The 16,964-nt window shown below is 40.6% G+C and overlaps 2 protein-coding genes across 2 annotated transcripts in view; one reads left to right on the top strand and one right to left on the bottom strand.

Moving 5' to 3' along the window:
• Positions 1 to 16,964, bottom strand: part of CACNA2D3 (calcium voltage-gated channel auxiliary subunit alpha2delta 3) — a 648,113-nt gene that overhangs the window by 75,395 nt on the left and 555,754 nt on the right. The window lies entirely within an intron of this gene.
• LRTM1 (leucine rich repeats and transmembrane domains 1) overlaps positions 1 to 16,964 on the top strand; it is a 30,276-nt gene that overhangs the window by 9,618 nt on the left and 3,694 nt on the right. The window contains exon 2 of the mRNA XM_044451488.1: positions 14,979 to 15,575. Coding sequence (XP_044307423.1) covers positions 14,979 to 15,575 — 597 coding nt within the window. The remainder of the gene's footprint in view (positions 1 to 14,978; positions 15,576 to 16,964) is intronic.

Genomic DNA, 16,964 nt, shown 5'->3' with positions numbered 1-16,964 from the left:
GTGCTGCAACCAAACCCGCTATGGAGCAATGGAGGGTTCTTTTAGAATCACAGGGAGATTGTGCTGTGGGCTGCGGGGGGCGGGATGAGTGTAGATCAGCTCCCCCCCCTTTCCAACGGTGGGCAGGTTCTGAGCAGAATTCTGCTCAGGAAATGCTTCCACCTCTGTGTCCTACACACTTTATTTACTTAGATACAGTTAGACAATATAACTTTGAATATTTGTTAGCTGTCAAATATCTGACAATTAGTCCTATAGCCACAGTATTTATCTAAACCAAAAAAATATGTCAGTGACTTTCAAAACAAGGAGTACAACCATGCAGGAATCCCCACAATAAAAACTTAATACAACTAATACTGACTAGTAAATTCAACATAGTTCAGCACTAAAGTAACTTAGTGGGAACTCCTTGTCTGTCTTTGTATACCGTCATTCATCCAATAGACTCCTGGACAGTGTACACCAAATATATCACACAACTTTCAAATAATCAATAAAATTATAGCAGTATTGATAAACTGAGGTAGCAACTAAAACATGCACTAGACATTTCTCAGATTAAACTATTTGCCTTAAATTTTGCTATCCCTTGTACTATAACCGATCTCCTTATTACAGAAAGGTCTGTCCTCAATTAAATGTTTCTGACACACTCAGGCTAATCCATAATCCTTACTCGTGACCATGACAGCAATGAGCGAAAATGCTCATAACCATTATCCTTCCGTACATCTTGTTATGACTCCATTAAATTACAATAGACATTTCCCCCTAAAGTTCACTCTGCAGAGAAAACAGCTTCTTTCTACTAACATGCAAGAAAATTCACTATAAGTAGAATGACAAACTGCCACGGTTTGATATGAGCAAGTCAGTGTGGTCAGGTGGTTCTTTCAGGTGGTACCAAGCGGCACATCATGGGGAGATGGCCGTGCTCAGGACCGTGCAGCATGCAGAATTCGGTCTGGAGTGGCATTTGGCACACTGCTGCAAACATCACTTTGGGGTCCCTTGTAGCCTTAAGCAATTTGGGCACACTCACTTTGCACATGGCCAGATGGAAGCCAGCACAGCTGTCTTGGGCTGAGTGACTAAAGCCTTCCATAAAAAGATCTGGGTTCCTCACATCTTACCATCTTTAGAGGAAACTGGGTGAAAGAACACATTCTAGAATTTCTCACGTACTCTTTGACTTTGCATGTAACTCAGAAGTATATCTTGTGAACAGGACAGTAATGAATAACTACACCTACTGCAATAACCTCTATGTTGTTGTTGTTGTTGTTGTTGTTGTTATTATTATAACATTTCTATGCCGCCCCTTGCCGAAACCTCGGGGCGGCTTACAACATGATAAAATACATTGAAATACAATAGTACATAATAAATTACTATTAAATATAAAAATACAAAAAATACATTGATTTACAAATACAAAATTAAAATTATCAGTATAAAATAAAAAATATAGGAGGAGAAAGAGAAGGAAGAAGAAGTTGCCCAGGCCAGATCATATGTTTTAACAATTGAAATGATGTTTAAATAAAAAGGTCTTTACCTGGCGCCGAAAAACCAGTAACGACGGTGCCAGGCGGACCTCTTTGGGGAGTGAATTCCATAGGTTGGGCGCCACCGCAGAGAAAGCCCTCCTCCGGGTACTTACTCTCCTAATTTCTTTCATGGAGGGTTCCCGGAGAAGGGACTCTCCCGCAGATCTCAAAGGGCGGTCGGGCATATACGGACGTAAGCACTCGTTCAGGTAGCCAGGACCCAAGCCGTTTAGGGCTTTGTAGGTCATCACCAACACCTTGAATTGGGCCCGGGCTTCAATGGGAAGCCAGTGAAGCTGATGGAGGACTGGAGTCATGTGAGCATAATGCCCCGTCCCCGTCAGCAACCTGGCAGCTCTATTTTGCACCAATTGAAGTGTTCGGACTGTCTTCAGGGGAAGCCCCACGTAAAGCGCGTTACAGAAGTCTAGGCGGGAAGTCACCAGCGCGTGTGTCACCGTCGCCAGGTAGTCGTACTCCAGGTAGGGGCGCAGCTGATTAATCAGCCGAAGCTGAAGGTAGGCGTTCCTCGCTACCGCTGTCACCTGAGCTTCCAAAGAAAGCTCCGGGTCGAGGAGTACTCCTAAGCTGCGGACCTTATCCCTAAGAGGGAGTGTTGCACCATTCAGGACCAGGTCAAATCCACCCTCTCCGAAACCCGATGTTCATGTTATTGTTTCATCCTTTGTCACAACTCTGAATTACATAACTTTGCCCTGGAAAGTGCTCTCAGTTTAGCACCCACAGATTCCTTCCCCAACATGATTGAATTCTACTGAGCATCCCTGCAATCAGAAAAGGTTGAAAATGTCTGATAATTTTACCTGCCAAATTACTAAAAACATCCAGGCTCTTTCACTGATGTAACAGTATATGCTGTTCATGTGCTTAAACAAAAGCATATTTAATAGTGTTCTTGCCATTTTCATAAACAATGCGTGTTTTGCAAGAGATTTTCTTTATCAATCAGACCCCTTAGTGGCCTGCTTTGGAAGTGTTCAACAGCAAAATCAGAACAATTCATCCTCTGTTGAGTGTTCCAAGGATTTATTATTTCTGACAACAGCACGATGGTGGTGTATCTGGTAAAGAACAAGGAGTTCACCCCCATATACCTTTCTTTCTTCTCTGTCTCCATATAAAATGTTTTCTGTGGGTGGAAAAGATTTCTGAAAACATGGTGGGCACAGCTTAAAGCAATCTGCTTGCAGTTAAGAATTAAGCCAAAAGGTTCTCTATGATGTTGTGGTAGATATAAAACGCACAGAGCTGTCTGCTACATCCGCTGAAACCAAAGCACAAAAATGTGCTGAAGAAGGGGCAATGGAGACCAAGGAACAGCAGCCTGCTGAATATTGCCTTGTAAATATACCTGCCATGGAAATGAAGAGCTGCTGCCGAAGCAGCAAGCAGAGTTGGCCATTCCTGGTGTGCTTGGCAGCATCCTATGGAAAGCATTTGCTGCCTCCCTAGGCCACTTGGGGAGTGCCACGGAGAGCTACACTACCATGGCTATTCCGGTATCTGCCTGCATATTATACTCACAGCCGCTGCCGATCACTAAAGAGGATTATTCCATTACTCACTAAGCATGTGCCATTACTCACTAAGGAGAATGCACAGTATTCATTATTTAATTTCTATACTGCTTGTTAGTGGAAGCTGGGACCTGCAACAAAGTGATGCAATGTGGACCATTCCTGTTTCCTCCCATGCCCTTCTGATCCAATTATCAGATCTGGCCCACAAATACAGTCCTCTGCTTCTGTGACAAACATGTTTTTATCCACAAATACAATTTGCACAAATAAATGCCCCCAAATCAGATTGCTCTAGTGTAATTTGTAGGGAATTGGCTGCTTTGCATAAAATAACTTGCACAAATAGTTTTAAGGGGGATAATCTGAACAAATTTACACAGGATTTCAAAAGGCAGAGAGATTTTAACTAGGTATTAAGGCTGGGGTTAATGTTCTGTTTGGGCTGCAAGTTAGGACAACCTGGCCCTCTGTGCATGGCCAGGGTCTTGGAAATACCCTTGGAAATAGCATCAACTAGGCAGAAAGAGTTAGCAAGAACCCCCCACAGCTTCCCTGTACATGTTTTCTGCATATACAGAGATTATACCTTGGTGTTAGGGATTGGACTCTGCATCAGGTTAGGGTTCAGAAAACTTGGGTTGTTGTGTACATCCAAGGGCCTGCAAATAACATAGCTGATCAAGAAAACTGACAGATGAAAAACACCCAGGAGATACCTCTCTGAATGTTGTCTAAATCTATGAGGATTCTACTGGGTGTTCAGGGTGGGGTTAAACTTCAGGTTAGGGTTAAGATACCAGAAAGGGAAAATCTGACTCATTTTTGCTGATTTTCTGATCCAATGACTGAAAGCATGCTGACTTCAGGGATCGGCAACTGGGTTGTTGTTGTTGTTGTTGAAGACAAGTGTTTCTAAAATGGAATTTAATTTGTGCATATTTTTTCAACTACTAATGAAGTGTGCACAAATAAGCACACAAGAGCCATTGAGGTTCTAGTACGATTTGTGCGAAATCAGCTGATTTGCGTTAAATCTTCAATTACACAAATTAAAATTTCCACAAAGCGTAATTCGTCCAAATCACGCTACAGCTACATAGTTTTTAAGCACATACATTTTGTTAGCATTTTTTATGAAAATGTGAAAAATGAGATTGGTGGTAAAGATGGAGTTGATATGACTTGCACTGCAGCAGGCTGGTGCCAGTATGAGGCCGATGAACTAGGATGTCAAACTGTAGGGGTTTCTCAGATTGTCACCCTTCTCCATACTCGCACATCTCTATGCGAAATCCCCATTAAGCTGTTTTCTTTTTCGCGTTTGTACTTCTGCAAACCTTCGGGGTTCCCCAAGCCTGCTGACACTTTCCTCCTGTGTATAAATGGTGCTTCAGTGATTTCAGAGTAATCAACACTCAGGAAATTAACTATTCCCAACTATGACATGGTGCACATTATTTTTCACCTTCTGAACTCCCATTCTGAATGATTTCATAGGCATTTCTTTATATGTCCAATGTGCTATATCCATCCATTTTAGCAGATTCTAAACGAAGTCTCCAAAAGTCTACAGAAACATGCAGAAACAAAATGACTTATTACCTTTCCTAATATGAACCTTTACCACTCGTGTGCAGACTTATGCATCTGAACTTCCCTTATTTATGCAGTAACAGCACAATTCATAGACCAGTATGAGGAATCTAAAGCTTATAACAAGCAGGAAAAATGACTGCAGTGGTTTGGTATACCTCACTTTAGCAAATTGACTGCCCTTTCATCTAAAAACAATTCTTGATATCTATATCACTATGGATATATTGATAGCATAGAAAGAGCTTCATGATCTTCACCTAGGATTTACAAATGAAATATAATCAGGAACACCCTCATAGCTACAAACATGCAAAAAACAAAGACTGGAGTCTTCTTTCTTTGAAGTAACATGGGCTATCCATCAAGACTGAAAATGAAATTGATTCAAATGCATCCTTTTAAAAAAGAGACAAAATAATCTAAAATATTTAAATAAAACAACATGAAAATCCTACACTTAATCTCAGACATGCCTTTCTAATTCTCTCTTTTCTTGATGGCTTTTGTTTCTATTACTTTTATGCAAGTATCATCTGTTTCCATTTACCTTAACAACAATATGTACTCACTAATTAACTTTAATCATGCTTATCTGCCCAACATTTTCTGTGTATCTACAAAGATGCACAGCACACACAATTGTGTACAAAAGTTGGGAACTGATTGAAAAATTGAAGCCTGTTTTGTTGCCATCACTAAACAGGCAGACACATGAAATTTGATTTAAAGACTCTGGCTACTACTTTATTTAACTTGCAATTAAATGTAAGCTAACCCAGCCTCTCAGATCCCTTGGGGAATACAAGTCTTGCAAGGCCTCCTTTCCCACAAACCAAAATGCCGGTGTATAGGATAACGTCAGTGAAGAAAGGGATTCTTGTCTGTGGGCCAGATCACCAAAAAGCTTGTCCTCCAAATTTCTATCCCACCTCCAAATCTTTCGGCATTTCCTTGTTCCACACAGAAATCAAAATTTGGTGACCAGTTGCTCTTAGTAAAACTTGTTGTTCTGGCAATAAATAAAAATCAAATGGATTCTCTAATGGAATGTAAAGCATAACCTCAAGCTAATGGCATCAAAGTTAGTAGAGCAACTGTGGTATGTCCAACATAGAATACAATCTGTGAGACACACCTATGCATGCATGGGAGAGATCATATTATTGTCTTTTAGGGTTTTACATCTTGCCTTGTGAACCACCCAGAGAGATTTTGGCTGTTTAGTAGTACAGAAAAGGAATGAAATAAATGAATAAATAACATTGGCATTGTATTATCAAGACACAGATTTCTACTCAGTATGTAACTCACAAACACATACGTTTAATTTTGGGGGTGGGATACAACCACATTATTTTATATACCAGTAGCAGTTGAAGAAACCTGATCCAGAGTTTACTGAAGCCCCAAGACTAAAATTATTCAAAGTTTTGAATAGAGTCCAGCAGTAATATAATCTGATATCCTATTAACCCACCAAAAGCAGTGGGACTTCTTTCACTAATCACCTTTCCTGACCTACTTTACTAGGATGCAGGAAAAAAGTGTACAGTACCCACTCTCAGATGTTTAAATGTAGTTCAGCATTTTCTACAGAGAAATCTTGAAATAGCTGTATATGATTCAGATGCTTCATAGATTTATTTATTTATTTATTTATTTAATTTAAAACTCTTCTATGCCGCCCCCATCGCAACAAAGCCTCGGGGTGGCTCACAACATAAATAAAACATATAAATATAACAATTATACAATTAAATTAAAAACCCTGGTGACATCTCGGCTTAAATTTTTTTAAATCCTATAAATCCTATAGATCCTTACGTTGCTCCTAATTAAACATCCCATGCAAATGCACGCAACTTTTTCTGGTAAACATGCATAGAATTATGCCCAAAATGTAACACATGCTATCTATTGAAAGTGCAACATTCACCCTTCACTCTGAAGAAGCCCCTTCACTGCAGCTGTAAAAGTGCAAGGAGTTGCACATCTCTTGTCAATCACATCTTTACAATTCAGGAATTTCTCCAGACTCATGGGAGGAGTGAACACAAAGCAACTCAGTTTTACCACCTTTTCTCTTTGTGGGTTTTGGATGAGGAGTGCATAATATGCAATGAACTCTGAACTTGCAAAGTCTGGCAGCTCAATGACCAAAAAATGCACACAGATGGGCAGAACTTCTTTGGAAACTCTGAAGATATCTGACAGTCCACAGAGTTTCTGTGGATATCTGACACCACTGACCTGGACCAGCAGAAAATGTCCCCTTAGAAAAAGGGACAAGTTCAGCATATCCTAGTAGACAAATAATACAGTTGCCAGACCACACCAGAATGCTGCAAGAAAGAGAACTTATAAATAGTCATATGTAGATGCCATGTTTATTTCCCGTTCCTGCCACAATTTTACATGTGTCACTGTTTGCATGGTTACTACATGAGACTTTTAAGATACCATAAGAAATTATTAAGAATATACAAGATGAAAAAGAGAAGTGGGGAAAGATAGAGCAACGGAAAATCTGCTAACAAATATTTATGGCCAACACCCTTAATAGGGAGGTGGAAATAGCAACATATGCGTGAAAGGTAACTTGACAGTTCTAATCGTGTGTTGCCACAAGGTAGACTGAGTATGAATGCTTGATGGAAAAAGAAAAGGGGGGAAAGGGATAATAATGTCTTCAATTACAACAGAGAACACAGCAAACAAAGCTGTGTGTTATTGTTAGAAATGAACCTCACACAGTGCTTAACTTTTCAGTGACCTTGCCCTATGAACATCTTTTCAATTTGTTAGTGCTAAAAATAACACAATTGTAGCTGCAAAGGATTACCCAAACTAAGAGAGGCAGTTGAGAAGCATTCTTTAAAGTCCCATTCTATACACAGAGAGCTACACGATCTTGGGAAAAGCACCTGACTAGCAAGCCTCCTTTTAAAGACAATGATTATACAAATAATGTGTCAACTCAGCCAATGTGAGAGCCATTTCTTCCCTTTACTGAAATCCATGGAGAACTGTGTGCTGGAAAACAGGCATAAAAGCCACAGCAGAAAGCGATTATTTCTCTATTACTCTTCTGATTCTTGCAAGAAGATCAAGAGTCCTGAGCACAGCCAGCTGACAGTCATGAAAGTAAGGGAATGCCTATGTTGTGTGGATGTTGATAAGACACTGGTATCACTCTTGACTCTTGGCCTTTGTGGCTTAGACTGGATGGACCAAGGAGTGGTGAAGGCACCACTTGTGGGATGGTGTGGTCCCAAGTGCCTTGCAAAAATACTCCCTGGATCCAGAGATTTGTATCCTTCCTCTGCTCACAAACACCAAACAAGACACCTGCGAGAGTAAGTGGGTGTCTCAGCAGCAGACACTCTTGAGTGTAACTGATTATTTGGATTAATTCCAGTATGGACTCAGGTCTGGTTTTGAGACTGAATCAGCCTGGGTCACCCTGATAGAAATCCTTTGGGAGAAAAGCACGGAGTGTGCACCCCTATTCTTTTTCCTGGTTTCCTCAGCAGCTTTTGATCCTGTTGACCACAGTAGCCTTCTGGAGCATTGCTGTGAGTTGGGAGCTAGAAGTGCCATTTTACAGTGCTTTGAATTGTACTTGTGGGATTGCTTTGAGAGAACAGCAGCGGATGACTGTACTTCAGCCCCATGGCAGCTGAACTGTGCCACAGGACATTATTTTGTCCCCACCATTACTTAATATCTACATGAAGCCACTGGGAGAAACCATCAGGAGATTTCAGGCCCGTACGCTAATGACACCCAGTTCTCTGTTTAGGAAATCCAGGTTCTAGTCCCCACTTGTCCATGAAGCTCACAGGAGACTTTGAGCCAATTAGACTCTCAGCCTAGCCTCACAGGGTTCTTGTGAGGATAAAAGAGAAAGGAAGATTTTGTAAGCCATATTGGATTCCTTGTAGGAAAAAGAAAGGACAGAAATATAATTAACAAATAAATATAATACGTCACCATGTACCAGTTGCTATACAGATCTGCTCCGTCTATATGCACAGCACTAATCGCCCAGGGGCCCTCTACACGACGGGTTTAACCCACTGCTGTATAGGGGCTTTTTCTTCCATTTTTGTTGTGGACGAAAAATGCATCCTTTACATGGGTCTTCTATTTCTCCACCTTTTAATATATTCTTTTAATGAGCCACAAGCCAGCACTGTGATATAGCTGCAGTATAGTGGATTTTCATCTTTTCACAATGCCGTTGTTAAAGTTTTTCATGATTTCAAATTTAATACTAGATTCTCTTCACTCTGAAAAGACCCCCCCTCCACCCAAAAGGGGTGTGTGTGGAAAACTCAGACTGGAGGAACACAACACGGTGACAAGGCCCTACAGACTTCCACGAAGAATCATGAGCACAATGCATTTCTCATGCAGAGAATCTCCAAGTGCTTCTCTTTCCATCTTTCTCCATGTCAGAATCTTCTCAGGTCCTTGCCCAAGTTCCAGCTACCTCTGAAGCAAGGGCGGGCATGACGAGAAGCAGGGCCTGTGTGTCAATTGCCTCAAGGACCTGTAATGCGCTCTCCACACAGACACAAACTTGTCTTCATTTAGGCCTCCCAGTAGTGTGTGCAAAATACATCTCTTGCATTTGGACATTGGTTAATTCTGCTGCATATCTCTAGGCTTGCTTTGTGGATTTTTGTTGGCCGTGGAGTTTATTTCTCATGCTACACCACCCGAAGCACCCAAGAGATGCAAAAAGCGTTCTGCTGAAAAATGTGTATTTGCACTCCATGGGCTCTTAACCCCCTGTTGAGTCTCCTTATTTGAAAAGAACAAATAGAGCAACAAGAGGGATTCAGAGCACATGGACACAGTGCTTCTACTCCTGATTGAATAGACCACACATTTTTGGTTTGAAGCACAGGTAGCACAAAACATCAGCCTTCACAGGATTCCTCGATACAAGAGTGCCCTTCAACCTTCACGACATGTCACTCACCAAGTGCATTAAAAGCTAAACTCAAGCAGATGCTGTGTTAGCAGAACATCTGGACGATAATGCATACTGACTCTATGCAATGCCACAGCCCATGTTCAAATTGGCTGTCTCTCTGGTTCTCCTGAACTGTGAAACACAGGAAAGAGCTTGCAGACTCAGAGAGCGAGAGAGAGAACACTAAATAGCTTTTGGAAGCAGAAGGACTGCAAAAGAGAACTAGGCAGGACCTGTTGCTGCTGGAAAGGCATTCAGTATTGGTGGCTAATGCTTCAATCATATGTGAAGCAGTCAAATCCAACATATAGTTACTATGACCTAGTAGCTTTATCAGCTATCAAGGGTTGCTGTTTCTTTTCTGAGAGTGTCTATTTCTCATTTCACACAGAGAAGCTGAAAGCAAATCTGCTAGGAGAGGTGACTGCTCTTAGTCTCCAGGAACCTCCTGACAGGTTGATGCTGGAGCGGGAAACGAGGGCAACCGTGGGAAGGGGCGGGGAGAGCACAGTCAACTGGAAGTCTGGATGGCCTGCTGGGGTGGGGCTTCTCAGTGGGCCAGCCATGGAAGAGCCGGTTACTTATGCCAGGCTTCAGCATCAGCTCCCCCACTTGCTCACCACAATGGGATTTCATCTTGCTAGTACAATCACATTTGTTTGTACAATGTTGTTTAAGAGGATAAACTGGGATGGTTTTATTAATTTCCATAGGATGTATTTTAAATGCTGCCTTTCGTAATCAGATTTTACATTCTACTTTCAATTTTAAATCTACACTTGGACACCCTAATCCAGACTGAAGCCATTAACCTGAATAGTTTTGCCTTTGGCTTGAGACAGAGATTACATTTTGACTTCCTGGGGCTGGGTCCATTTTTTCTCTTTGTTGCAAATTTGCAATAACTTGATAGATATCTTGATGGACATAAGGAGTACAGCTGATAGACATCCTGGACATGCTGAGGATGCCCCTCCACGCCCATATTTCCAAAACTTCACATTTCTATTTCTCAGCCAATGGTATTTAATGTCTGTGAAGGTGACTAGAGCAGGGGTGCCGAGCCCTTCCAGCCTAGGGGCTGCTTTTTATGTTGGAGAAGCCCTCAGATTCCATGCTGGATAGGGCCAAAGGCAAAAGGTAGAGTAAAAATACCAGTATATTTTAGTTGAAAACTGCTACTTCTAGGTAGGAAAAGCATTTCAAACTTGAAAAATATTTGGTGGGGGGAGTTTCAAATTTCAAGGTTGCCTGGTGAAGTTTCTCAGGTAGAGTGTGAGAATCAGTCTGCTTTACAGGGGATGGAAGGGCCCCATTCATGCCATCTTGTCCTCCAGCAGCAAGAGTCACCCTGAGGGTGGAGTCAGAAGCTTTATTGAAAAGGAGGGACAGAAGGAAAGTTTCCAGTTTGGAATCAATGCTGTATATGGGCAGATATTTCTCCCTTGACTTTGCTAGAAGCCTATTTAGAGTTCATACTATTCTGTAATTGCTGGGGTTCAATAAAAGAACCCAGAGTGTTTCGAACCCAGAGGTTCAACACCCCACATCTAGGATGAGGCCCTTCCAAATAAGATAGCATCCAAAATAATTTTCCCCTACTGCTCACTTTGGAAAAATAAAGCAGTGTGAGGTGAACTAACAGCCATCAGTCTGTTGAATAAAGGAAGATTAATTTAATTGACTGGCCCACCTGAAGGTCCCCCTGTTTTATTTCATTTCTATTTTAGCATTTCTGCACAATTGTCTGTGAAAAAGCAGCCAGATTTCATGGCTTCACTGGAAGCTTGAAGTTGTGGAATTGTCATTAAGAATGAAAGAGGAAGCATGCTGTAGCTATATTTTATGAAGTAAGACTAATGGCTGGATTGACTGAATCACAAGAGCTTCCAGACCCTCTAAGAACATACCAGGTTCACAATCCCAACCTCACCACCCACAGAGAAAAGTTTTCCAGTAAGCCTGTACTGGGGACTTTTCCCTGTCCTTTCCATAGCACAAACACTTCTTTTGAGAAGTTCAAGAGGGATTGATTAGTCTCTTCCTCTTTTTTTGCATGGAAACCTGGAAGTAGGATCCAACTTTCCCCAGCACTTATGATATTGCACTGGCATAAACTATGTAAATCGTGTTTGCTAAGGCAAAGGGGGAAAGTGGCTGTTTCCCATTTACCCAGTAAGCACTAGCTTCTGTTGAGCGAAGGGTCATTTACTCTAGCAGCAAATCATCAGCGTTAGCACTGGGGGGTGGCTGGATCCTACCTGTGCTTCAAAGATAGAAATGACAATTAGGGCCATTCAGCCACCCAGGCAAAAGTTAGCACATCCACAGCTGCAGTATGAAGAAGACAATCTTTTACCAGCTAAGGCCTCTCATATCTTGAATGCCTGGAGTTCTTTGGTATTTTTTAAAATAAAAGAAACTTAATTTTTTCTTCCATACAATAAAATCCGGTCAGTACAGCTAATCCCTGGGGAAATCCAAAGTATAAGCCCCAGAACAGCAAACAAGTGCATGGTCAAAAGCATGTAATCAAGATGAAGGCCTCTTTAGACTGAGATTACACAGTCCATTGCCTGCGATCACAAGCAAGGATGACAAGAACCCAAGTTCATAGTCATCTGACTTTGCAAAGCTTAACAAAACATGGTTAACAATCCAACAGAAATCAAGAACTAGCCTGGATTGCAAAAGTCAGCTTTATTTTTGTGCCTTGGATTTGCGGTAGATTAAATAATTGAAAAGGCTAGGCTATTAGGTCACAATTTCTATGTTACAGCTGTCCAGCACAAGTTGACAGACACTCCACATGGCCTGTTGATTGAATCAGAGAGGCAGAGAAAATCTCTGTGGGTAGCAGAGCAACAGTTGATGAAATGCAAAAGGGAACAGGATCAAATTGAAAAAAAACACCCAGCATTTATAAGGCTTCAGTTAGGATATGTCCTATGGCAGCTACAATTGCATTTTCTCAACAGATGCAATGATGTCCTTGCTGCAGTGTTCCTAAGCACTATAACGACGTGGCTAGAAAGGAATTGCTGAGGCTTCTGCATTCTTGAAGAGTGAATGGCCATGAAAGGTAAGATTTATTTTTATGCAAATCTACTCTGAGGGATTCTATCTTCCAAAGAAACATACTCTGAACATCTTAGCCATTCAATAATTATGAGTTCTTGAAGTTGTTTACTTTTTTCTTTCTTTGAAGATTTCTTGCGTGTTAGACAAACTGATACATAATGCACCTCACATAAAATATCTGTAGGTTCAATTGAAACACCATCTCTTTCTGAATGAAGTTTAAGAAATGTTGCAGAAGATAAACTTGAGATCTCTGGAAGTTAATGGCTTCATGTAAAGGTTGGAAGGATCAGTTGGGAATTCAATGTTCTTAAATATCTGTATCCTGTTAGTAATCCTAATTTCAATTTTAAATTCAGTGGTTTTTCCACATTCCTGCAAATCTGAATAACATTTGTTGTGAAGCACAAGTCAGTTCATTTTCCCTAAGAAGCCCTTTCATTTCAGTGGAATTTACTCTCAAGTAGATATTCACAAGACTGAAATCCTTAGAGGCTTCTGCTTAGAAATTAGTGATATTACTAAACAGCTTCAGGAACCACTTACAGAAAGAGACAGAAAGGTTTGATTAATCTGCTATATGCAGACCATGCACATTATGATTCTTACACATGATTGCTTTTCTGCATTCATGCCTGTCATCAATGACAGAAGAGAAATATTGATTATAAATGTACTTGGACTCATTGTATTACTTGGACCAGTGCAAGCACCTGCAGGATCATTTTAAGAAAGTACCTCATTAACTTTTTAAGCAAAGTAACACATTCAAGAAGCTTTTATTTGAGGTTCTTATTTGCTGTGCTCGTAATAGATCGGCTTCTTTTTAAAGTTTCTTACTGCATTGAATGTAATTTTGTTATACCAACTGTCATTTTCTTGTCCACCACCTTGAGCACTGTATTTTGCAAAAGGTTGAGATCAAATTTAATAACTGAGAATGAAAGATGTTAGAAAATGCACACGAAGAACCTACACAAATATCCAAGTGCGATCCCATTAATGTTTGCCAAGGCAGCCCCACACTAAGCCCCACTGTGTCCAGTACTTACACCCAGGTATGTAAAGGAGTGTTGCAACTCGATATACGTATGCCTGGGAGAAAGTTCCATTTAAGTCAGGGAAGCTTCCTTCTGAGTAGACATGCATAGGACTGCACAGAAAATGAAACACAGTTTGAAAGGCTATGAGTAAGATGAAATTAAGAGGCTTACAATTATCTGTTAAAATACAAGAATTACTAGGTCTTGCTGTGGCGTAGTGTTCAAAATGTATTTTTATAAGGTCTGATTCAAGTGTGCCTTAGTTGGTCAATCCACAGGGCTCAGCTCACTCAAATGCATATAGGTTATCCCATTAATTTCATGGTACAACCTATTTAGATTGGAAAGGAATTCATTGAAATACACAAAGAAGCTCTTGAGGACAGGAAAGCTCCCAAGGTATTAAGAATTTACTAGATCAGGATGACTGATTAATCCTGTAGATCACATGATGAAATGTAAGAAATTGAGTAAGACTTATTGAAGAAAATGAGACCACTCATAGGCTTAAAGTTAATCACTAGCTTACATGCTTTGTACAACCATAGTTAAACTGCTTGATATTTTTGAGTGACTAGCCCAGCCTCCCCAAACCAGTTGGCCTCCATATATTTTGGACTACAGCTCCCATAATCCTTGACCACTAACCATGCTGGCTTGGTTTAACAGTTACTGTACAGAAACACAAGGACAGCATCAGACTGGGAAAGGCTGAACCAGTCAATGCTTGGTGAATTTCACCAGTGAATGAATTACATGAATTAAAAAACCTTTAAATAGATGTTGACCCTGCAAGTTTTAGCATAACAAAGTTTGTTCTAAACATTATTATTGATAAGCAATAAAATTATAGCTCTGTATCACTGAATACATGCAACTGAATGTTCTCCAGCCTTTTTCATGTTTTCAGTATGTTTATAATCAATTGAGATCTTTTATAAACTCTTATTTTGTTGGATGCTGTCCTCAGAATAGATATGTGTACTTCTGATAAACTTATAGAAAGTAGCTCCATTGAAATACACTTGAGGCCATTTCCCATTTACAAGACATGAAGGTTCGCAAATTTTAGCTACAATTCAGTTCTCTATGCAAATATGCAGCTATTACCCACCATGAATCTATTGTTCAGGAAATGCATCTCTTGAATATGCCTGATACTTCTTTTCTTATTGTACAGGTTCATTTATTTTCATTTCAAGTGTCCTCATTCTAACAGATGTGGGGAGTAGCTGTCCTTCAAACTGTCTATGCCATCACTTTTCCAAGACAGTAGACTGCAGGAATCGTGGACTTCTTGAAGTTCCTTCCCATTTACCTGCTGAAACTCAGATACTACTTTTGTCAAATAATCGCATTCAGAAAATCAGCCCAAGTGCTTTCACTGGCCCACTGTCTCTCAAGGTTCTGGACTTATCCAATAATTCTCTCTCAGTTCTGTTGCCCAGCACTTTCAAAGGAATGAGACATCTACAGATTCTAAACCTAACTAAAAACATCATTGAATATGTGGACAACAAGACATTTTGTTCCCTTCCACATCTAAAAGAGCTGGATTTATCATCCAACAAGATATTAAGTCTTCCTCAAACTCTAGGAAATAACACAAGAAACATCACATTATTGTCTCTGAAACATAACAAACTTCAGAAAGTAGACAGACTTCTGTTTGAATCTCTCCCAAATCTGAAAGTGGTTCTTTTTAAGGAGAACTACTGGCAATGCAACTGTCAGGTGTTCGGCCTTAAATTATGGCTGGAGAATTTTTTATATCGAGGTAAGTAAATTTTCTCTATTACACATATACTGTGTCCAGCAAATGGTGCCCTGATATCTCACTGTATTTAGTATAGCTTCAATCAAGGAAGCATCTAATCAAAGGTACAATTGCCTGTGCTTGCAGTTGGGCGGGTGAATATCAATGATTTGTTGTCCATAGCATGCAAACTTCCTATACTTCTTTTTCTAGAGGAGAGAGCAATCCATGGCCAAAACATTGCTTGGATCCACTACTACAAGGACAGAAAATGGCTCTAAGCACGTAGCTGGGCACTTTTGGAGCCTCTCTTGGCTTCACAGCTGCTACAGAAAGAATGGCTCTGGCTGCATTTCCAGGGCTTGGGGTGGGGGTTCCAGAGTGAGGGGAAGGAGAGAGATGGGTGCCTAGGTATGAGGACACCACCTTCTTTGCTCCTGCACTGAAATGTACCACTTAAACTGAGGAAACTGGCTGGCTAAGTATAAGCCGGGAGGCACAGGGCCAGATCTGCGTCCCTGCTGCCCTGCCTAGGATACCTCTGAGTCTGGAGGGTTAATTGGCATCCTGATGGGACTGCACCATAGCATAGGTATTATATTATGATAGTTGCTTTAGCAAGTATATCAAGTCTTTGGGCGTGTTTTCATGTATGTGTTTCTCTCAAATGTTTCAGTGTGACAGCTGGGTATTGTAATAATTTCCATCTGATTGCTTGCTTGATGTTAAAGAAACCACTTGGCTACTTTGGATTTCTAAGTTGTAGAAGAGTTATAAGGCTTCACCCTTAAATGTAGCCTAAAAATAATTTCAAGAATCAATACATATTATGAAGATTCATGTGTATGTATATTTCTAAACCATCCAAAAACAAAAATGTAAAGTATAAATTGCATCAAAATAAAACCTACAGCAGGATAAAACAACAGCAGAGAAACATTCTGTCCTGCTGATGTTAAAATGTATCAAAAACATCTAGGACTGCCATCCTCTGGCCTCTAGAAGGGTGCCCCAGGGGTGGAACAATATTATTGGTCTTCCATTCAAGGCCACAGACTTTGGGATAGAAATCCCTGCTTGGATTTTCTACTCCCCCCTTTGCAGCAGCTACTCTTCTGAGGTTGCTGTGGTGAGCTTAGAAGAAGACAGACAGGGAAAACAGGGTGCGATGGCAAGCAGTGGGTGAAAGGCCACAGGTCAACTGGACCCAACACTGGAACTGCTTGTTGACTGGACCAAGCCAGACATCTGTATGGACTTTGTAGGACTTTTTCTTCTGAAAGTCATATACGGTTGCACCTTAAATTGTGCTTTGTTTATGAGTGTGCTTAGGATTGAAGTCTATGCATACTTATTAGAAGTAAGGCCTACTAAACTCAGTGGAGCTGCCCACTTCTATAAACATGTATT

Source organism: Varanus komodoensis, unplaced genomic scaffold (genome assembly GCF_004798865.1).
Source record: "Varanus komodoensis strain SLA01 unplaced genomic scaffold, ASM479886v1 scaffold6_2, whole genome shotgun sequence".
Classification (NCBI taxonomy): domain Eukaryota; kingdom Metazoa; phylum Chordata; class Lepidosauria; order Squamata; family Varanidae; genus Varanus; species Varanus komodoensis.
The sequence above is the reverse complement of the archived record's forward strand: the minus strand, read 5'-3'. Positions and strand labels throughout refer to the sequence as shown.